This window comes from Cydia fagiglandana, chromosome 17 (assembly GCF_963556715.1).
Source record: "Cydia fagiglandana chromosome 17, ilCydFagi1.1, whole genome shotgun sequence".
NCBI classification, from domain to species: Eukaryota; Metazoa; Arthropoda; class Insecta; order Lepidoptera; family Tortricidae; genus Cydia; species Cydia fagiglandana.
Genome location: NC_085948.1, coordinates 10,607,769 through 10,631,208, shown reverse-complemented (window position 1 = coordinate 10,631,208; position 23,440 = coordinate 10,607,769). Strand labels below are relative to the sequence as shown.

Here is a 23,440-nt window from a genome sequence, read left to right as displayed (position 1 = left end):
TTGTTAAATGTATGAAATAAATGTAAACTGGTAATACACGGTGTAACATGAGTAAACCGAATAATTTTAACAGCGTATTCCTGATCATATTTAGAGACAAAAATGTCCTATAAACTTTTTTGATATTCGCCTAGTTTCAGAGATATTATTAATTTAAAAAAAAAAGTATTTATTGTTACATAGTGTAAAAGGCCTTTTTGATGGTGATGTTGCTGGTATGGGACGTAGTCTAAATATCCTTATTGATAGATGTCAAAAAGTGACAAGTAACACTTAGCCAAAAGTAGGTTCTACGAAAAACATGTAAAAACCAATTTTAAGTGACAAGTTTACCAATAACATTTATTTTTTATGTACAAATACATTCAAAAAATTGAAAAATACAAAACAAAAAAAAATTTTTTTGGCGAAATTGACCTAAAGTCATATTATATTTTTTACTTCTTTTGACCTCAGAAATGCGTGGTTAAAATTATTCGGTTTCCTCATGTTACACCGTGTATATTATGAGTCGTAAAACATTAAAGCTGTAGTAGCGATTACGCTCAGCTCATTCAAGCTTCTAACATTGGGATATAAGGTTAAAAACATTCAAGTGCAGGCTTTTGTAATTCAAAATACATTATTAAAAGTTTACACTGACAGCATAATAAGAAACACCAACAACGATAAAAACCATTTCTTTAACTCTTCTGTGTCCTCTTGCAATATGCTATCGTAGATGACATCAATACAAAGACAATGAGATAAACGCAGATGCCGCTAAAAAAACATGTTTTTATTTTTCCAAATCCAAAGAAACAAAATACTGGGTTCCTGATTATGGGTTGACTTACATTCTGTAATACAAAATTAATTCTAGCGTAACGTTTACTGTGCTGAAGAATTCTTCGTAGGTCTGACGTGGAGTCTTATTATTAAAGCCTCGTAAAACACTGTCTCACAACCGCTCGTGTGCGTTTAAAATCAGTTTGATAGTTCAATCAATTTCTCATAAAAAAGCTTAACTTATCCTCTAATTACGTTGAAAAGTTTTATCTAAAATTATCACTTATTTAAACTAATAATAGAAAATAATCAGTCGATCTCTATCTGACCAAAATTACACACACACATAAAATATTTATGGCACATACTTGCATGCCTGTCTTGTCTGGTTCATATAATAAATAGGTATGCTTGCTATTAAAATGAACTTCAAAATATAAAAATATAATGTCATGGTTTTGTCAGTTCAGAATTAATATTAGTAGAGATTCTGATCAGTCTTTAGATTTTTATAAAAATATATCAACCATAATGAAATATGAAAAGCTGCCTCTGTCAGGAATCCAAAATGTATAATGCATACGACAGTGAATATAACAATGATATTCAGTTCATTTAGCATAATAACAAAGTTTGCACTTAAAACTATTTGCAGACGTATGATTTTAAGTATTTTACAAATAACTTGCAAAATATTCTATTTCTAACACTGGTTATTGAACCATTCGTATTTAATTTGTATATCACGATATGGTAGGATCACAGAGCATTAAGCATATTCAAAGTATTCGATTAAAAACTGCTTATATCTAGTTAACTTACAAAAATACTGCACCAATTAATGATGCTTCTCCACTAGCGAAGCAATATGTCTGAATAGATTTCCTATATTGTCAACAAATAGATCGTCATTTGTCTTATTACTAATCATACAAATTCAAGCAGCCCCAGTGGAAAAGCATTTTAACATCATTAGTCAGGACGTAACATTACTCTTAAACTAGGCGGGCTGAAAACAAACCCATTTATAAGCCTTAAAATCGTAACTATATCACTGATCTCATGTAAATACACTAATATTGACTACAGCGAAATCTGATTGGACGCAACTGTCAGATTAACATCATATAGCTGCAGTCGAATGAGTGCTAGAGAAAATGTTTATGGAACAACAGATCTTTGAAGGCAGGTACTTAATTTTTTTCTATGTGACACCTTTTCAAATAGAGATCAGTGGTTTGTATCAAAAGGTGCCTTATAATAATGGACGCACTAATAAAATCATCGCTTTGGTATGTCGGGTCAATCGAAGCTAAACTTGACCTCTTCGCGGGCCGGGTCGTTGTTGGCCGCCACCGCCTGCAGCCAGTAGCGGCTGATCTGGCTCTCTATGGATGGCGTGCTTTCTTTCCTCACAGATCGCGCCTGGAACAAAAACAAAAATGTTTCGACTTCAGCAAGTTAGACGAGCATACTTTAAGGAAAACCTCATTTGCTTTCTACGTAAGTCTACTTCCTTCTCTCGTTGTCCAAATAACTGTGGTAAACAACAACGGAAAAACACTAATTAAAAATAAATAAATAAATAAATATCAGGGAACATCTTATAGGGTGTTTCATTTTTCCGAATTTTCGATTTTCATCTGACTTTGCTCGAATTCTTGTTCTAACTGATAAAAAAATATTATACGTTAAAAAAAAAAAGAAAATCAGTCAACATTTAGAGGTTGCACATCATTAACAAAGATTTTTCAAATAACCAACGATTCTACATCGGAGGGTAGAAAATGGTTTAAGCGGCTATCATCAAAGCGGAGAGTAGTGTGATACTGAACCTTCTACATATAAATAAATTTTAAAATGAGTAGTAAACTACGATTTTTGTTACTCGATAAATGTTCGAATTAAGATTTTTCAGTTTTTCCACCTTTTTCCAAACGAAAAGTGCTTTTATCGTGTTTTAGACGCAAAATTCAGTTTTCTCATTCGATTTCAGTATCAGTTCATCATATTTTGTCATTTTAGAACATAGTTCATTTTCACGCAATGTATTGTAACAACAAAATTTTAATTCTTCATTTTTCAATACTGTTTTGTATGTGACCCATATTCGTTTGATACCCTTAACGCCATCTAGCGAGCTCAGTCGATAACAACATGGTCCGGGTTGCTAGATTAAAAATAATTTCGGTGCCTTCCTACATTTTTGGTTTTCTTTTAATCGAAAGGGGTTTGTAAATTAAAATTGTCTTCAAATATTGTTTTTTTCTTTCTATTTAATATTAGTCCAAGTAAATTAAAAAAGAAAGGTAATGTTTTTTTTTCCAAAGTCACCTCGAACTCATAGGATCGCACGAATCCAGTTCGGGCTGTGGCAACTCTGCCATTTGACTTGTCATTATTCTTCCTGTCAAAATGAAGATCGTGGACCGTTTTCTTTTGCGGTGTTTCGCCGTATGAAAGCCGTTTAATGGCTATAATACATCCCATCGGGAGACATCTCCTTTTTAAGTGAGTATTTTGGTGATTTTTGCGACGGGTTTTGTGCATAAGATTCCATTTAATAGCGTGGTGAATTTTATTTCACAGTCCCGGATTTTTATCCTATATGGAAGTCGTGTGAGACGATGGTGTGTTGGTGGAGGCCTCATCGAGTCGACATGCTGGTCAATCCCGGCCACGTATGCCGCTTCTCCTCGATGGGTAAGTTAATTAGTTGTTTTTGAATTCGTAATCCTTACGCCCATGCGGGGGTCCGCTCTTTAAATCATGAACCGATTTTTCTCCTTTGTTTAGGTTCCAGCTTGTCTAAAGTCTGTGAACCCTGTCTTACTACCTGTAACTCGTTACAGGGCCTACCACTTAGTCTACAGTTTGGCTGTAAGGCAGCCCCCAGCCAGCTTGGTGTACCGGCGGTCGGGGCCTGTTCGCTATTACTACAACTACCATGGATGCAGAGGCACTGCGACATGAGTCTCCATTAGTGTGTCGGCAGTGGTACCTTCCTTCTAATGTCACTACTTAAAAGGTCAGAGACAACCAATTTATTATATTCTCCAAGGCGCCCAACTTACTTTAAATACTTTTCCTTAATTTTTATATCACCTACCCAGAGTGCCCAACCATAAGAAATGTAGCCGCCAAACCCACATTTGCTCTCATATTTTTAGTTAAGTCTGTAGTAAGCTAGCCGAGGCTATTTAATATATTATAATGTCATAAGTTAACATTTGACACTTCTAAACTTAGATATTTGTCGTTTAGTCAAATAAATGTATTATAAGTAATGTACTAGTTTCCTTTATTCCATTTTAATTAGCCCCCTGAAATAATAATGGTAACAGTATGGGGTTCTCACTCTACATTTTCAACTTGTGCAACCTCTAAACGTTATTCGATTCTTTTGAAAATTGAAATAGATAGTTTTTAGTGTGGGGAGACTCCATTGGTGAGCAAAGTCAGGAAAAATATTACAACTTTTTTTTCTCCATACAAAAGTGAATCACCCTAACATCTTACACAGATCAAACTGAGCAAATCTTGTAATATGGGTGCTAGGCGACGAATTGTAATTGGAGAAAGTACGGCGATGTCCTCGAAATATTTAACCATATCGGTGTTTCGACCCGAGCGCAGCCCACCAGCTTCGTCGGCGATGCCACCCCAGCAACAGCTAAACGGCAACCGGGAATAATTCGATGTTTGAAAAAAAAAAGTAAATGGGAAAAGACGACACTTTACCTTTTGACAGCCACGATCGGCTGTGGCCGTCATCGGGAAGTCTTGTCAAGGACGCCAACGACGGCTACAGCCGACAGCTTCGCCAAAGCAATAGGGACTTACGCGGGACTACGTAAAGTTCCATTTCGCTTAAATAATCGCGATCGACCCGGAGACACCGGCCCCCGTTCTATCAAATGAGGTACCGATAGCCTTAGATAGATAGCCTTCCGATAGTAACTCAGTAACATAAGGGAAAATAAAAACTACCTTGCGTTTTGTCTTGCCATGCTTGGTGCGGCGGCGGCCGACCTTGGTCTTCATCTCTGCTATCTTGACGGAGAGCTGGCTGTCGAGCGAGTTGCGGCGCGACTCCACGGACACGTGGCGCAGGCTGATGCTGATCTGAGAGTCCTGCGAGTGGCGCCGGTCCGGCGTCGAGCTGAGGGATGCGTGCGCCGGCGGCAGCACCAGCGCGTCGCGCCGGCGGACGAAGCGCGGCAGGTTCGCCGCCCAAGATGAAGACAACTCGCAACTATAAACAAAAGTAGAAATTGCACGTCCAAACTGCTGCTAATTTTATATTAACTGTTAACTCATTTAATACCAAGCGCTCCATTTCCAATACAAAATGAACTCACTTAGCGGCAGTGCAATGTGTTAAGCCAGCCATTCTCAAAGTGTGTTCCGCGGAACCCTAGGGTTCCGCAAAGCCTCTGTTGGGGCTCCGCGAAAATACTTGTAATAATAAGAAAAAAACCAGCACAGTGACGAACGAAAATTTTAAATTTGGGGTTCCGTCAAATGTTTCGCTTTCCAAAAGGGTTCCGTCACCAAAAAAGTTTGAGAACCGCTGTGTTAAGCGAACAAAAACTGGTTGTCGAGTGAGACAGTCTTTAGTCAGATTATAAGTATTATAACAGTCCAAGCGAATAAAAACTGGTTGTCGAATGAGATACTCTTTAGTAAGATTATAACTTAACTTCAAATAGTCTATAGAGATCATATTACTCTGTAATGTGTACTATAGATATGTGATCATTGTAACAGTCATCGAAAAAAAAAGTAAACCCAAAATTCTCTTATTAGCTTAAATCACCAATAAATAGATTTCAGTTGCATCTAATGAATTATGATCGAGCTCAATCACATTACAAGGTCATTTTCCACCAAAACAAGTTTATGAATGAGTAACCTCTCGTGTTTATTGTCGGGGTAGTCGATGGGCTCGGTGTGGTCGAGACACAGCCCCACGGGGTCCTGCCGCGAGCCGCCGAGGCTGATGGACAGCCTGCCTCGCGCCGCGAACTCCCCGCGGCGGCGGTAGGCGCGCGCGATCAGCTCGTGCTTGCGCGCGCGCCGCGTCGTCTCCGCTTCCACTGAGCACCCGCACTTTCTGTAAAGATAACATAGTAAAACATCTATCGGTCACCCTTCATTGAATACGGTCCGCTCCAGGCACGAGGCGTCCGAAGCCGAGCTGACGACCGAAAAACGACAGGTAAAAATGTATAGGGAGATTTTAGTTTCGCTAGCCGCTTCGCTCTATAAACGATCGTCACTTTCCTAGGCTCCACCTGTCCAATTCCTTTGTCCCTGGGTGGATCCCTTAGACAGACTGAGCATTCATTATGATAGTTTGCGCCGCACTCGGCATATATGGGTATAGTCCGTAGATTCGTAACAGACCCCGAATTGCTTATCCTTTGTCTATTGTTAAGTAAAATCACACTTGCTACTTACCTGCAAATAAGGGTCTTATTTATTCTAATTGGCACCTGAGCGCGGGCTAGTCCAACGCTCAAAAAATCAGTGTAGGTGCGCTCTCCGATAACGCGCCTTTGTTACGCATCTCGGTGACACATTTTAGACTGGTTCGACTCGCCAGCACTCAGTAACCGTAGAGCCTCCTACACGATCCTTTTTTTACAGGTTTTACTTAACAATAGATAAGGGATTAGCGGCTCGGGTCCACTTATAAATCTACAGACTATAGAGACGGTGAGTCGAAAGTGTCGGCTCGTTCCTAGTGCGTACCTGGCGAGGTAGCGGCGCCAGGCGGCGGCGGCGGCGGGCGTCCAGGTCCAGGAGGCCATGAGCGCGCCGGCCGCGAAGCAGCACAGCAGCCGCAGCTGCAGCACCGACAGCGACGGCCGCGCGCCCGCCGAGCACAGCCGGGCGAAGCTCAGCGCCTCCAAGCGGCAGCTGCAACAGATCTCTTCAGTTATACGGACAAAATTACAATACATAGCTTATAGTCTATCCAAGATCTAATGTGATACGACCGCAGCGATCGACTTCAAATAAGAGTGACCAATCTTAGCTAGTACACGTAATTTAGATTCTGATTTTCTTTTTTATCTAAGCCATCCATTCGTCAAATGTAACCGGTGCGACTAGCACAAATTCCAATAAATCTTAAGGTCCCCTTCGAATTCTGATCTGCATCCTAATCACGTTTTAAAAAATACCTTCAACGATTAAGTAGGTAATTACCTAACGCTAATTTAACATGTGTCAGTTATAAAATACCAATAAATAGTAGACATGCGCGAAACAGTGCTTCGAAAAGTGATGCTATATCACATCACTTTTCCGAACACGTAATGGTACACTGAGATATCACATCACTCATCACTCGAAACATGACCCGAACGTGAAACAGCGCGCGGGCGCGCGCGAGATGGCCACATTACAGCTATCTCCTCAATTACGCAGCGCATCCACGGCACTCTAGTGATTCTATGGCGTCTCGGATCCGTATCGGCGATCGATCTATTTATTACGCGTTGCGTTTTGTCACCGCTATGTGTAAGATTTTTTGTTAATTCTTAAAAATTATAAATAATGTAATTAATTACTAATTATGTATGTAAGATTCGGAGGTAGATATTCAAATTGATTTCCCTTCATACTTTACCTAAACAAAATGGAATTCCAGGCTTAGGACTGGCAAACTTCGATGATTATTTAATTATTTTAGAATTATGAATTTAAAGTAGAATATACGTATATTATATACGTAAACTAAATGTGAAGTTTGGCGTATTTAGAAATCAACTTGATTTATATAATACATTATTTACAATATTTACATTTTTTTTTCTACAATTTACATTATATGTACAGTGATCTTTTTGTACATCAGTGTTATATACATTTTTTTATTTCTTATATTGTTTGTTGTTTTTTTTCTTCTACCTTATCATTTTTTTGTATTTTTTTATATTTTTATGTATGTACAACTGACACGATGCTTAATTGGAGCTTATAAATACAAGTTGAGACAATTTTTTTGTTGTTAATCGGGTCCTCCTCTGGTTTAGCGTCAAACCAGCTTTTGAAAACACTCGTTCACAAGGAACGGAAGTGGCAGTGATGTTAAGCCTCTTTACCATGAACGTATATAAATGGGGATATACGTTTCGGCGCTCTTTCCACCATTTTAATGGATTTTCGTGTCTTCTCACAATTGGCTCTTGGATATATTTATCAAACTCTACAATTCCCGCCGCAACCGGGTTTTGCGGAGTTAGCGACATATCTGTGTCCCATGTATCCCACAGAGTTGAACCCATACGACGGCCGATGTTTTGGTCACTTGTTTGAGGTGCCGCATTAATAGGCGCAGATGTTCCAGCTCCTTCCGTGGGAAAAGTCACTGCGCCAATCTTTAATCTGAGGGCACTTGCAGCCCTATCATATTGTAGAATATCGATGAAGCCGAATTTTTTGAACCTTGGGTCCATAATGGTTGCTTCACAGAGCAATGTATTTGATTCCACGTCCATGAATCGTTGACGCATTTGGGATCTTAACTTATCCAATAAATTGGTAATTGGTGGCAAAAATGGTGCGTCGTTTTGGTATGCTTCCAGTTTTTGTTGGATAAGTTTGTTGTAAACAATATACAATGAAGCCGAAACATAGTTCTCCCCACAGACTTCCATGGTAACTTCATAAAAAATATGAAGTATGGGCAGAGCTTTTGTTATGACATCCCAGTCTGTATTATCCAGAGATAAATCCGGTCGCATTAAAGCCAGTGCGACAGTGACAGCTTCTCTCATTCGTGACATTCTGTGTAACATGTCGTAGGTGGAATTCCACCTTGTCGCTACGTCTTGTTTAAGCTTAAGGGATTCCATACCCATCATGGTTTCTTGAAGCTCTTTCAATTTTTTCGCTCCAGGACCACTGCGGTTGAAATATTGAACTACAGCTTTTACTCTTGTCACGGTGTCATTTATCGATCCGAGGCTTGCTTGCATCACCAAATTTAAAGTATGGGCAAAACACGGAATACTTGACCAGTTTCCAAGACGAACCGCAGCAAGCATGTTAGCGGCATTGTCACTGACTATGACGCCGACGTAGCCGTCAATATCCCATTCTCTAAATTTTTCAGTAAAAAATTCCTTTAGATTGGCTGCAGTGTGACGCTCCTGGTATTCAATACAGCCTATCATTACAGTGCATATTTGGTCTGTCTCTTCATTTATAAAATGTGCGGTGATAGCAATATAACCATCAGCATTCGTTGATGTCCAAGCGTCGGTGGTAACGCATATCGCCTTCGCCTTCGACAGTTGTTCTCTAGCGGCTTCCACCATTTTGCCGTACACTCTAGGCAGCAGGCTTTCAGATAAAGTTTTCCTAGTGGGTAGTGTGTAGCCCGGATTTAGCATTTCGACGAATTTGCGGAACTCCACCTCGTCAACCATACGTAATGCATGATATCCTTTAGCTATCATTTTCACAAGCTCCTGCATTTTTTTCAAGGGCAATGGTTTTCGTACATAGTCAGCCATTGTATGCGGTCTATTCCTATTATTATTTCTCGCCGACACTGGGACTGTTATAAGGTTGCGAGACGAAGCTACAGGCTGGGTGATTTGATGCTGGTCTTGCTGGTGCTGGCTGCCCTGGTGGTTGGCTGAAATAGCAGCAGAAGCTGTGCTTTCATCAACGTCGGCAACCTGGCCATCTGTATCCTGTATCATAGGTTCTTGTCTAGGAGCTATTATATTAATTGTCGGGTGAATGCTACGCATATGGCGACTTAAGCTGCCTATGGAGCTTCCTGATACGGCGAGTACTCTGTAACAATGAGTACATTTTGCCCTCTTTGGTTCCGGTTCCGTAAAATGGTTCCAAAGAGGACTATACTTTCGTTTTGAAGCCATTTGTTAAATCGGAGGTAAGTCAAAGCCAATAATGTCACCAATAGTCAGTAAAAAGTGATTAATCACCGGCACTAACAGTCTAACACACTAACAGTATCTTGCCTAAACTTTTATTTACATTTTTTACAATTAAATTAACTATATTCACAATTTAGTCCAAACAGCCTATATACAGTATATACACAAATCAAATTTCTACACTCATATGCACTAATCCACAATTAAATTACGGGATAAACAAGTAATAAGTCGTACTTAGCGCCGCGAACCGCGAAAGTCAACCAAACATTTCACAACAATAATAAAAAACGGTTTTGTTTTCGTCAACTTCAAAATCTCAAACAAATTACTCGATTTAGCCACGTCCTTCTCTTCTTATAAGAAAACATTTTAAACTCTACGCGGACGCATTAGAGTTTTAAATCTATTGCAGATGCAGAAAATCTTATTCGTAAGAATATTAGTGAAATTTGCGACTACTTAAACGCACAGCGGCGATCGGCCGAGCGGACCGATCCGAATTATTCCGAAGATAGCCGAAAGCATCGCAGAGCGAGAGCGACCGAGCGCTGAGAGCGAGTGCGAGTGAGATAACAAAGCAATCATGGCATGGCGAACAAACATGACACTATCACAAGTGGCATTACACATTACGCGCTCTGTGAGTAGACTTTAACTGACCATTCATATCGGCGCGTCAACCTAAGTGGAATTGAATCCATTTCGCGCGCTTCGGCCGGTCGTTGGCGCTCGCGTGGTCGCACGTTTGGCGCTCGGCTCGCGTGATGCGTAATGTTTGAAGTAATGGTTGATTTCTCGGAGTGACGAGTAATGGCATATTACGTGTTCGAGAGATATCTCATTTGTGATATTACGAGCATTTACTTACACATGTCTAATAAATAGACCATCCTCCCTAAACTTATTAAAAAGAATTGGACAAGAGTCTTCAATATCATGTGACGGCCTGCCGGATCTTGTTGCTACCATCTTTGCTTAACAAGCCGGGTTTCGTTGAAGGAAAACATCATGAGAAAGTCGGAATAATCCCAATAAAGCCTAAGGTTGGGAGATCACTGGCACTCAAACCAACTGAAAACATGATTACTGAAGCCTTTGTCAGGTGTAACTTCAATTGCTTGCTAGTAAGAGAATAATATGTGCTCACATGATGTTGTTCTTAAAGGAGTCCTTCCACAGCTCCGCGTTCCGGAACTCGTAGAGATGGCAGGCGAAGGTGACGCAGATGAAGACGGCGACGAGAGCGGCCGTGAGCGAGCAGCGGGTGATGGTCTGCCGAATCTTGTTGGCCGCCCGGGCGGAGATCACGTCTCTGCTCGACACGCGCACCGCTATAAGGGAGAATACACCTGCAAAAAGAAACCGGTTAACTAATGGAGCGTTAACACTTTACCAGGCTGAGGGAGATATATTTCCCACATACGGCACTTCAAACTTGTGTTCTATATTCAATGAGTAAGACTGACATCCGATCGTCATTTATGAACAGTCAGCCTGGTGAACGGTTAACCCTTAAGGGTGATATTTAGCAGTAAGCCAGCCCGCATGGGGTGGTTCACGTAGCCCACGAAGCAGATGGTACCTACAACGAGTCAGCTAGCCCCCGCACTGACCTCTCAGCAGGAAGTACCCGCCCAGCAGTAGCACCAGCAGTAGCGGCGCCAGCAGTAAGCCAGCCCGCATCGGGTGGTTCACGTAGCCCACGAAGCAGATGCCCGTGACGCTGCTGCCGTCCACCTCGCCGAAGGCCATGGTAGTGATGGTCAGTACGAGTGGTAGAGACCATGCTACTAGGTGGAAGTATGCCGCCTTCTTGTCTATTCGGTCTTGGATTTTACCTGGAAAACGAAGAAAATAATGATGCAAAATTAGTTACATAGAATAAGGTTTATTCCACAACTCAATAAAAATACAAGTTACAAAAACGCAATAGATTAGAGATAGAGACAGGAGACACACAACAGGCGCGCGGTCTTACGGCTAAAGAGCAAACTCTTTGGGACAACCATCGTCCCACTCACTTTTTAATTTCCGTTTAAACTCAATGAAAGAATAAATTAACATCTGTTTACTTATAAAGTTGTTTATAATAATTACCTAAAGCTCGAAAACTCATGTGCCACGCATACGTGAATATCACGAACCAAACGCAAGCCGCCATCATGAAGTAATACACCTGTAATATAAATAAAAAATAAATAATATTGATGATTGAGTATGCATTCTCAGTAAAATTAGCACTCGCACTTTCATAATATCGCACTGTTAAAGTTAAGAATTTTCGTATTCTCATATCAATAAACTGTTTATTTGCGGGACTTAACATTAAATCAAGAAAAGACATTTTATAATTGGTGTTTGTGGTACTAGCAGCCCATACAATTACATTTGGCCGAAGCTATTATAAGGAGGTTCACGGTATTACATCGTAAAGATTATATTGCCCGTTTAGAAATACAAATACAACTGGGACTTACAAGAACGAAGACAACAACGCACGAGAGATTCTCCTCCGCGGACGGTTCTCCCTGCCGCCTGGTGCCGTCTTTAGAACACACTATATCGTCTCTGGACCCGATGCCGAACTGCACTAGCCATCTATTCAATAAGAAAACTATAATGAATCAGAATGTAATAGTAATAACCATGTCCAATGTATATTGCGTCTCACATTTTGCTTTAATGAGAGTGAGACGCACTGACATCGGACAAAGAAATTGTACAGGTGGAATACCACCCTTAGGCAAACATTTATCTTGTTTGGTAAATACGTTTTAGGGTATAATCCAAGTAGGAACAAAAACATATCAGTGACATCACATCACTATGGTGTCTATAGGTAGAGGATGTTAATAAATTAAAGGTCACGGGATATGCGTCAAAAAACAAAATTATGTCCTCATATTAGTGCCCTATTGTAAACCAAAATATCACAGTAGCAGTTGGGCAAGTTAGCGTGACGGTTTTGGCAAGGTCACGTATTGTGGTTCCAACCTGATAATAAGATCATAATAAGTCAGATATAAAATATGACCCATATAGTCCGCGCGCTAGCTCGGACGCTTTGTGCGCTGAATGTTTACCCGAACATTTGATTAGAATTTAGATCCAACATTCATATACATTTTTTCGACCCACGTATTCACGAAATGAATCTCCATAAAACTGTGACCCAAACAACAGCAAAGCACACGTCGTAGAACATCATCGTCGACGTCGTCGTAGGTAGGGTTGCGTATGGCAACCGTCAGGATTTGTCCGGACATGTCAGGATTTTTGACCCTTTGTCCGGATTGCGGCCGGACTTGGCAAGTGTCAGGATTTTTAGGAATGACCTCATGAAAGAAGTGCGGGGAGGGGGCTGCGGGGTCGGACGGAGGGAAAGGAAGATACGGGTGTACTGTATGGCGTCGTTCAAGCTACGCCAAATCTCTGTTACAAGAAATGTCAGGATTTTAGGGTGATGTCAAGATTTTTATCAGGACATTTAATTCTTCCATCTTCCTAGGCGTAGGGCACTTGGTCGCATTGCACGAGTCAATTAGTAATGCGGTATTTTCTTACGTATTCCATACAGATTAGTTATAGACTCACCCCATGTTAGCTACAGCGAAGCACACATTGATGTAGAAGATAACCAGCGCAGGATATTTGTTCGCGCTGCGCCAGTCGATGAGAAAGGTGGCGACGGTGAGTAGGTTGAGCGCGAGACAGCCGCCGGCGCCCCACGCTATCAGCCGCCGGATCTGCTGGTGCTCGTCTTCAGTGTACAGGGGATCCTGGCACGGCAGCCCGCAGTTTGGTATACCTGCACAAATAGTAATCATTATCAGTTGTTATCTGTTACAGTAGCTATCGACCAAATTACATACTGCTCCAAAATTTAAGTACCTTAAGGGAGTGAAGGGCCTTGAATTAGGAAACCAGGAATGTCGTTAGATGTGGGGCAAAATATTAAAATTACAAAAGATACTTTTAAAGCTAATATATAAGCTATACAGCTTGTATACACCAAGGATCGGAACCGGTTTTTTTTCATACAAAAAATACCGGTATTATTACGTTATTTGGTTTATTATTTCATTTTTAATGGAACAATCTAATAATAAGAAGTTGTTACCTAAACACATGATCCAGTCCTACGTAAAGATCATAAAATAATTAAAAATATTGGGCTATTTCGGGTTTAAAAAACCGGTTCCGAGCCCAGGTATACACAAAGTGTAACATAAAGTGTGGATCTATTTAAGGGCATATCAGTATCGTGTTCTAACTTGTTGACGCGAAAAAAAAAAATTTCGATGGGGCAGGTCGTCTAAGTTGATCACTGATCACAGACCAATCCTTCATACAAAGGCGAACAAAATTTTGCGTCAAAAAAATTTTTTCTTCTATTCTTCCTAATCGGAACACGATACCGAATATGCCCTTAAATGGATCCCCTCATTTTTGTTATACGTTGTATAATGTATATTTTACTGGAGTGTGCCAATAAAGGGTATTCTATCTACATTTGTTAGTTTCTAACATAGCCCTTTTGGGCGTATCTGTTGTACCTATCATGAGCATACATCGTTATCGCGGGAGCAAATATAAATTTATTAAAGAAGTGGTAAAACAGACTGCCCGTTTAGTAAAAACAGACCTTTCTGCCTACACATTATAAGCCTCCAAGAAGTTCATCATACATAGCACGAAGTTTTTGTTGCATAATGTTCATAAATCTTGCTTTACACTCTGTTAGTAAATAATGACCCGGAATCGACATATCAAATAAATATTCATGATTTATTTTGTACAACATTATTTAATTTTTGTTGATCTTAAGTGATTTTCGTAATATACGACATAAATTTTCTCTATGTTTTCTACTCTTAATCTGCGGCGTCGTGCAGTAAATATCCATTTTAATTGGCTAAATGATCTTTCGACTGCTACTGTTGTAATGGGTGCGTTTTTAAAACGACGGAAGTAATCAAATGTAGAACGATATATCGTTGAATCTAGTACTATCTCCTTCTCCGATATCAGTTCACACATTTTTTTCATAACTTCATATCCGGCATTTTTCTGCAAAACCACTTTGAACTTTTTTAAAATCTGTTTTCCATCTTTATTCAAAATTAATTTGGATATATGTTTGTATGTATTTTGTACTATGGTCAAACTTTCACTAAGAGATAGATTTTGGCACTGCAGTTTATTTATAGCATCTGGTATTACTTGCAGATACTTTGCTATGAAATTTACATCTTTTCGAACTTTTGCACTGAGTAAAGATTTTTTTGCTTTGACGATGCACTGTGCGTCTGAATTACGAAATGTGTCTATAACGCTTTTTATTTCATCAAAATACTTGTTGTAGTAAGTGGTAGCCTCGATCCATGTTCCCCAGCGAATAATTGTTGGGTTTGGAGGCAAAGGAATTCCATTAAACATTTCTCTTAATGCTTTTACTCTTTTCGGAGATTTGCGAAATACTTTCTTTACATTTGAAATTAATAGGTTAACTTCTGGAAAAAGAACACGAACTTGATCGGCAACTCTGTTAAGAGCATGGGCTAAACATGTAACATGGACAATGTTCGGAAAAAGTGTTTTCAAATTTCTGCCAGCTTTCAACATATACCCCACACCATCAGTCAATAACAACAACACCTTGTCATGCTTATTGTGACCAGGGCCCCACAAATCATCCAGGGCATTTTTTACAGTATTAGTTATACTGATATTGTTCGTTTCATTTAAACATTTGCTTGACAGCACGTGTGGAGTTCCAACATCATCTTCAAGCATAGCACCTACTATAACGTTAGCGATTTGACGACCTATAGCATCTGTGGTTTCATCAACACTTACATATATATACGCGTCTTTTAATTCGTCTCTAATTATATCCATCTCTTTGTCGTATAATTCATTCACGCAAGTCTGCCTCAGCAAACATTCTGAAGGGACCTGAACAGTTTTTTCAAATTTTCCAGATACACAATCTTCAATGAAATTTTTAAATACAGGGTTCTCTATTTGAGACCACGGTATGTTACAGCTTACTAGAAATTTTGTCAGTTCCAACCTAAAATCTTTTTTGAGAGAAGTGTGTCTTTCAGAGTTAAAATGACGGTTCACGGAAGATTTAGTTTTACAAAAACTAATATTGCACTTCGAGCAAAATAGATTTGTATCGCGAGCCTCTAGCTCAGGATAATCCTGTATAAACAACCCCACAAATTCATCACATGTTATTTTCCTTCGAGGCATTTTAAAGGCAACTTCTATTTGATTATGTTGTTACAAATAAAGATCAGTCAAGATTGACAAATGTCTAAATTGACTGATAAGGTTGCGTACCTAATAGGTAATCTTTTTAAGTACCAATCAAGTCAAGTATGGAGGTAAGATAGCATTGATATTCAATAAAATAATTATACATTTTAAGGTCGTAGGTATAAACGTTTCTCTATACGAATGTCATTTCTGTTTTTGACTGTTTTTTATAATCTTTCAGTATTGTCAAATCGTATTTGCTCCCGCGATAACGATGTATGATCATGAGACCCGCGAAATAGGTCAACTGTCAACAAATAAGCCCTCAAACAAATTACAAATAAAAACATATTATTTACATATAAACATTATTCTCATCTGGTTTAGTTGCCGAAACATATAGTTCGTTTTTTTTAGCATTAGAAAGAACTTGGAAGAAGGTAAGCGATTTTGGCATGTCTTTTAATTGAAAAACGCTTATTAAAAATCAGTAACTATCATTTATGAAAGCAGAAGAATATAAATGATTGTATTACATTCATAATTGTTACACATTTGCCGTAACTTATTTTTAAAATGAGTTTTTCAATTAAAAGACACATCAAGATTGTTTACCTAATTTCTAATGCTAAAAAAAACGAGGTATAAACAAGCTCGTAATTTCATACAGATAACTTTTTCAATGAAAAACAAAAATAATATATAAGTATAATTGTGTAAAAAATAACAAAAAAATATCGACGAGGATGGGATTCGAACCCACGCGTGCAGAGCACATTGGATTAGCAGTCCAACGCCTTAACCACTCGGCCACCTCGTCATATGACGATGTGGTGAAATTAAAGGCTGCTAGAGATATGAACGTGACTTAGAACGCGAAAGGTATTATACTCGTATCAATGCGCGATAGTGACGTATTTTTGATTAGTCACGTATTTTTGCAACGAACAGATTATCGCAGCAAAAAAGTAGTTTTAGACATTAATTGGCAGATTTTAACTGGGCTTATTAATTTAGCAAAAAAAAGTTAAATAGATTGAGGCGGTAATAGATCTATACCGTAATGATCACTTGCTCGGACGTCCGACTTAGCGCCACATGCACCATCCCACTAACCCAGCGTTAAGTGGTTAAACCTAATTCTACTGGTGGTAACCATGGTAACTCCAGATTTAACCGGTTGACCCCGGGTTAGTGAATAGTGCAGGTGGCCCTTAGTCGCGTATATCGATGCGAACGCACGTTTGTATCGCGACAAACGCAAGCAAACTGCTTCGTGAAAAGAAAAACGTCACAAAAACGCCGTCGACGCGCGTTCCTAAAACGCGCTCATAAGCGCTAATATAATGTAGGTGTGCAAAGGTCTACAAGCTGCGTCTGATTCGCGTGCCTATCGCGTGTGTATCTATACAGGCGCGCGTCGACGATGCGTTAATAAAACGCGGTGTGCATAGGCACATAATTACTAAGAATGATGATTTCTACGCCAACCCTTCTGTAAATTCAACTGACCTTTATAAAAGTGTAACGGTTTCTCCGTGTGTATGAGCGGCGGCAAGCACTTGCCGGTCGTGTTGAACTTCATCTTCTCCTTCGCCGGATTCTCGCACTTCGCCGGGAACAGCGTCTCGTTGCACTTCAAATAGGACGGAAAGTATGAGGTATTGTAGAGGATGGCGCAATGCTCCAGCGTCACGTTGCACATCTCGAACGAAGGTAAATACACCATGTCTTTGCCTAATACATTCTCGCATTTTGGCATGAAAGTAGAACACAGGAAGGGCTGTATAACGGCCCAGCATTTTGGCACATTTATCAAATGTGTATATAGTTGCAATTGATTTTGGATCTCTTGCTGCGTGTGGAAGAACGTTAGATGGACGCTAGTTTGGTCATAGGGCAGTTCGACGCCTAGACAAGTTCTGTTGATGAGCTGCTCGCATTTGGCTTGTCTCACGCAGTAGTCGATCTTGATTTCCCCCGTAGAAGGGTACCACTGCGTGTTTCGGTCTGGCTTTATCAGTCTGTAGTTTGGGGTGCCGTTGATTGCCTCGAGGTGGTCAGTGAGGTTGGCGTCGAACTCTCTTCCTATGGAGTTGCGGTCGCCGCCGCCGCTATGCATGGCCGCGCACACCGACACGGCTATGACCCAGCACAGGCTCCCCGCGACGCTCATCTGTAACAACGGAAACATCCTTTATTCTCACCCGTCACACCCTCCCAGAGATACATTACTCTAAAAAAATTAAACTGCATTTCAATTTCTCAAGTATTCTTTATTTATGTAGGTGCAGGGCGATGTCAAATAAAACCCTTTAAAATTTCAGATATTTATTGTTTTCTACAGTCTTGTCGAAAATTAATGCTCTTAGTAGTAAAACTTTATTTAAATGATACGTGTATTCGTCCAAGGAGCGAGGATATCCGATGGGTATAGGGTGCCTAATACGCTTAGCCAACACATTTGACATACTTATATCGGAAAAGAGTTCAGAAACCTGCAGTGTAAACACCTAAACATTGCTCAACCTAGATTTGAAGAGTAGGTTCTGAATGTATTTCTAAATATTTTTATAAAAAATATGTCTGGATAACGTAAGTGCTAATTTTGTAAATAAATCAAATAATCTAGTAAATAGGTAAGTAAATTATAGACTATTAAATACATTAAGTTAAGTATCTGTAACATGATTAAATTATTTGTATGTGCTACACCCTATTCAGGGTCCATGTGATACCTACCATAAGAAATATGTAAAACCTAAAAATGTACCATGGAAGCAAAAATATATGAATACTGAAATAAATCAAATAAATAGGTATTTAAAATTAAGCTGCTAGGTAAATGTGATAGATTAGAAAATAATGTACCAATAGCAAAAGTGTTTTTATAATTTCACAAAAATTTTAAAATTGATAGTATAATATAAAATATATCTTTCTTCTATAAAATAAATATTTCCATCCATACTATACGAGTCTCTACAACGGCAACAAAATGAATAAGAACGTGCTTTTTAACTGTAGGTTACCTTGTGAAAGAAGTATAAAACATGTTTATTACACAAGAAAATACTTATTAGGTACCTAGGTAAGCTGGTAGATCATGCACAAAAAATTATGTCAACTTCAATGTGTTGGCTGCGCTTCAGTCGAGGACGGGGTACGCCTTGGACACGGTGTTATCTTTATTGTCTTTCAAATATATATTTCTTTTTATTTATTAAATCAACAATCAGTCCTACATAAACAAATATTTACATAAGAAGGAATGGGTGTATCTTTATTATTTTTTATTAACAAAACAAATCAAAAAATACCGGGATCTTACTATAAGATGTTGCGATTTGATGACGCCTGGAGGGATTGCCGTGGCATCGCCTTGTCCCGAGACTTGTGGGGTCCAGCGCCGCGGCCGACTAAGTGGGCTGACTCATCCTCGGATAAATTACCTGGGAGCATACAAACACGTTATGTGCAAGAGTTCACAGTTCGAATTAATTAACAAATAGGACAGTTCAACTCACCTAGATCCGGCCCATGAAATAGAACACCTGTATAAAACATTGAATTTTTTTTTTTCAATATAAATTTTATTATTTTCAGAACTTTCAGCTTAGAAAATAAAATACAAGCTGGAAACAAACTTATATACAACCATTCGCAACTTCATCACTTAATAATCGTCTTTACACTTACACTCAATGTCTCAACTTAAAAGTTATTGCTTAGTCAGGGCGCGACCAATGGTAGAGGTCGGAATACTAGTTGGGCACAGACTTGCCGCCGCGTCGGAAAGCGCGGTTGGGGCCGCCGCCGCGGCCGCGCCACGGTGACCCGCGCTGGCCACGCCTGTTGCCGCGCCCGCCGTGTCCGTTCATGCCGCGACCTCTGCCTCTATCCTGCCCTCTCCCTCTATCCTGGTTCCTACCTCTATACCCTCCGCTGCCCCATCTCTGATTTCGCGAATAGTCGTCGCCGTCATCATTATACGATTCGTCCTCATAATTATTTTGATCTTGGTATGACTGATCTTCGTCGTTATTATACTCTTCATTATCTTGTTGGTACTGGTTATCGAAACCGGGCTCAAAATGACCTTTATTGTTAAATCCGTTGTCGGTGAAAGGTGGTCTAGGAGGAGGCATATTCATATTGCCCATAGACGGCGGCCCCATCGGTGGCATGTTGCCCATTGGCGGCATGTTGCCCATGGGAGGCATGTTACCCATTGGTGGCATATTTCCCATTGGTGGCATATTACCCATAGGTGGCATATTGCCCATGGGTGGTGGCATTCCTGCCATGTGAGGTGGCATATTATTCATAGGTGGACCACCCATTGGGCCCATATTACCCATTGGCATTGGTGGTCCCATCATATTACCCATCGGAGGCATATTACCCATTGGTCTCATATTATTCATGTTAGGCTGGTTGAAGTCTTGATCTGGTTGCTCCCCCATATCATCCATGTTGCTATCATCATAATGCTCATGTGCAAATGGATCTTCCATTTCCTCATCATCGTTCTCAGGGCCGTCATGGTTGCGATCAGCAGCAGGATATTCGAAGGGTTGATTATAGGTATCTTCATCTACATCTTCTTCTAGATGTGGCATGACATCATGCAGTTCTTCTATTTCTCCTGTGGCTATATACTTTTTAAGAGCTACAGGGCCTTCTGAAATGGCTTTTTCTAGTTTTGAGCCAGGATCTACAGTAATAAGTTTTCCATAAATGAATATTGCTGTTGGAGTAATTTGGGTCAGCGGTACTGCCCCAGGAACTGATTCCACTAATGCTTGTGTCAAGGCTTCTGTTGTTGCATCATCAGCAGTAGGACCATGATTCCACTGGGCTTGGAAGTTTCTGGGAATGGGTTTACTGTAAGGAACTTTCTTTACTTTCTTCTCAAAGTCCATTGGTATCAATGTTGTATCTAAATCAAGACCAGGTATAACTTTGTCTGCATCTTTATCAGTAGAAAATATTTCTACTTTATCTTCTGGACCCATCCCAGGGATGATAGCTGGCTCTTCTAAGTCATGGTCATCTTGGACACCAGGCGGCAAAGTGTTGAGGTTGTACTTGTCTCTCATTAGATCTCCTGGCCGGTTTCTTGTCCAAAATTTACATGTGTGATCATTAGACCCTGAACATAGAATATGACCTAACGGATGCCATGCCATTGTCCATACTATAGATTCATGAGCACCTTCAATGCATCCAACTTCCTTATCAGTTCCAACATTCCAGAATAGGATAGCACCATCAGAGCCGCCAGAGCAAAATAAGCCCTCATGAGTCGGGTGCCACGCTACACTTGAGGCTTCTTTCTTGTGGCCCCTAAATATTTGTAATTCAGTTCCTAGTTTACGAATGTCAAATAATTTGAGCAAATGGTCTCTAGATGCTGTTATTAACCAATTTCCATTGTCATTCCATTTGAGATCCATGACAGTTGACTTATGAGCATGCAGTGTTGAGAGAGCAGTCCCCGATTTAGGATCCCATAACTTTATTGGTTGCTGGTTATCTTTGCTGCCTGACACAATAAGTGCCTTAGTAGGATGCCACTGTACACACTTGACATCTGCACCATGTCCTCTCAATATTCTTTCTTCTTGACATCTATAGAAGTCGAATATACGCAAAGTTCCATCATCGGAACATGTAACAATTTTAGAGTCACTGGGACTAAAGCTAATACCCCTAACAGCTTCTTTGTGGGCTTGGTACATTTTTACGTTGTTCATGTTACTCTGCCAGTATTTTATAAACCCAGAATGGTCACCAGTCACCATCCAGCCCTCCCCATGTGACCACACCATTGACCGGACTGGTGAATCATGTGCCTGTAAAATGGTTTCAAAGTTAAATGTTAAACCGTTCCACAACGTAAATTCTCCAGACGACGCCCCTGTTATTAACCTTCGACCTTCCGGTGTCCAAGCAACGGCGAAAATGGGACATCTCATTTTATTAGTGGCAGTTTTGACGAAACGTGTGGTGACCGCGTTAATAGGGTTATCAGGGTATGAGGGAGGCGGCAACAGATCGGGAGTGTACATAGCGTCGGGCTGGAGAGCGTGCCTGTCCCGCCAATCCCTCTGCCAAACGCGACACTCTAAAGCTTTAATAATGGCAGCGTTATAGTCTACGGTTTTTCGCATAACAGATTTACGCAAACGTTTACCATCGAAATCATCTTGAGTCATGTTCAGGGGACCTTGAGGCGGGAAGCGCATCTGGTAGTTGAAAGGTCTAAAGTTATGGCGCATGTTGTTCCGCCCAGGTGGACCCATTGGCGGACCCATTGGAGGACCCATTGGAGGACCCATTGGAGGACCCATTGGGCCACCCATGCCGGGTGGTGGCATCCCCATATTCGGCGGCGGGTGTCCGAATTCCATAGCTAGTGACTTCGATACCTAGTTGGAGAAACATTTCGTTATAGTTACAACTATATCAATCTTGATTTGACCGAAGCCAACACAATTTGTGGCCATTTATTTTACACTCGTTAATCCTTACCTTGTCAACGTGAGTCGCTATAACATTCTACGCGGCTTTAATCACAACAACACAGCACACATTTTAGCACAAAATATTTACATTTAAGTGAAAAAAAGAATATGCAGTAAAATAACACGAATGTTAACCTATTTCCTATTATATAGAGAAAAAGATACGCTACGCTACGCTATAAGCGTAACCATAGACAAAATATTTTGCATCTTGTTTTGTTGTACTTTATCCATAGACAAGAAATGAAAAGCACACAGGCTATTCACTATCAAGCTTTCCAGTGACTTACGATTGCCAAGTGCCAAGTTGTTACAACGTGTATCAAAAATTGTATGCGATTTGTAAAATGGACAAAACATACGCAAAGCGACAATATTAAAAACACGTTTTAACATTCCTGACAACATACCAAAAACAATCTACGTAATGCCGGCTATACACGTAACTATAAATCGTAGCGATTAAACTGTGCAGTCCAATTTGCGCAGTTTTATCCACCGTGTGTATGACAAATCGTTGTCGATCATCGTAAGGACAAGCAATAATACCACTTTCTCTGCTACTCCTACTGAAATTTACATAAGTGCATCTCGTTCGGTCGTTTGGACATGATCGCAGGTTTGGACCCTCCCCCGTGTCATCTCTATGTTATTGTACCTCTATGCCCACACTATGACGATATCCCTTCGCGCTTACATTTTCCAAAGCCGCCTTTTTCTACTATACTTACTGACAAGATATGCTTGACCATTTATATTTTATTGCTCACCATAATCCATACTAAATTTACGGTGGGGAGCAAATAAAATGTGAGACTGTGACAAAGAAAAACAATAATAGCTCTTTCGCTGCTACTCCTACTGAAAGACACATAAGACTATTCTGTTCGGTCACTTCCCCCCACCTTTCAGAGATTTATCGGTTATAAAGGCGGCTAAATAGTAAAA

General features: G+C 40.1%; 2 protein-coding genes, 1 long non-coding RNA gene and 1 other non-coding gene across 5 annotated transcripts in view; all 4 read right to left on the bottom strand.

The window, feature by feature from the left end:
• The window catches only part of LOC134672488 (uncharacterized), a 44,016-nt gene that overhangs the window by 20,011 nt on the left and 565 nt on the right, over positions 1-23,440 (bottom strand). The window lies entirely within an intron of this gene.
• Positions 485-22,286, bottom strand: LOC134672471 (protein smoothened). 2 transcript variants are annotated; one of them, XM_063530407.1, is made up of 11 exons: positions 22,162-22,286; positions 17,475-18,138; positions 13,290-13,503; positions 12,173-12,293; positions 11,793-11,871; positions 11,309-11,533; positions 10,843-11,044; positions 6,526-6,693; positions 5,684-5,884; positions 4,759-5,023; positions 485-2,193 (listed from the first exon to the last, which is right to left on the bottom strand). In XM_063530407.1, exons 1-11 carry the CDS (start codon positions 22,171-22,173, stop codon positions 2,071-2,073), a joined length of 2,274 nt encoding a protein of 757 aa, XP_063386477.1. In that variant the 5' UTR covers positions 22,174-22,286; the 3' UTR covers positions 485-2,070. The 2 variants fall into 2 exon arrangements, with proteins under 2 accessions (XP_063386477.1, XP_063386478.1); XM_063530408.1 differs by lacking the exon at positions 22,162-22,286 and adding an exon at positions 19,294-19,457.
• On the bottom strand, positions 16,701-16,782 carry Trnas-gcu (transfer RNA serine (anticodon GCU)). The gene has a single exon. It is a non-coding gene; the product is annotated as a tRNA-Ser (tRNA).
• On the bottom strand, positions 19,599-22,666 carry LOC134672470 (pre-mRNA 3' end processing protein WDR33). The gene is made up of 2 exons (XM_063530406.1): positions 22,500-22,666; positions 19,599-22,396 (listed from the first exon to the last, which is right to left on the bottom strand). Exon 2 carries the CDS (start codon positions 22,376-22,378, stop codon positions 19,727-19,729), a length of 2,652 nt encoding a protein of 883 aa, XP_063386476.1. The 5' UTR covers positions 22,379-22,396; positions 22,500-22,666; the 3' UTR covers positions 19,599-19,726.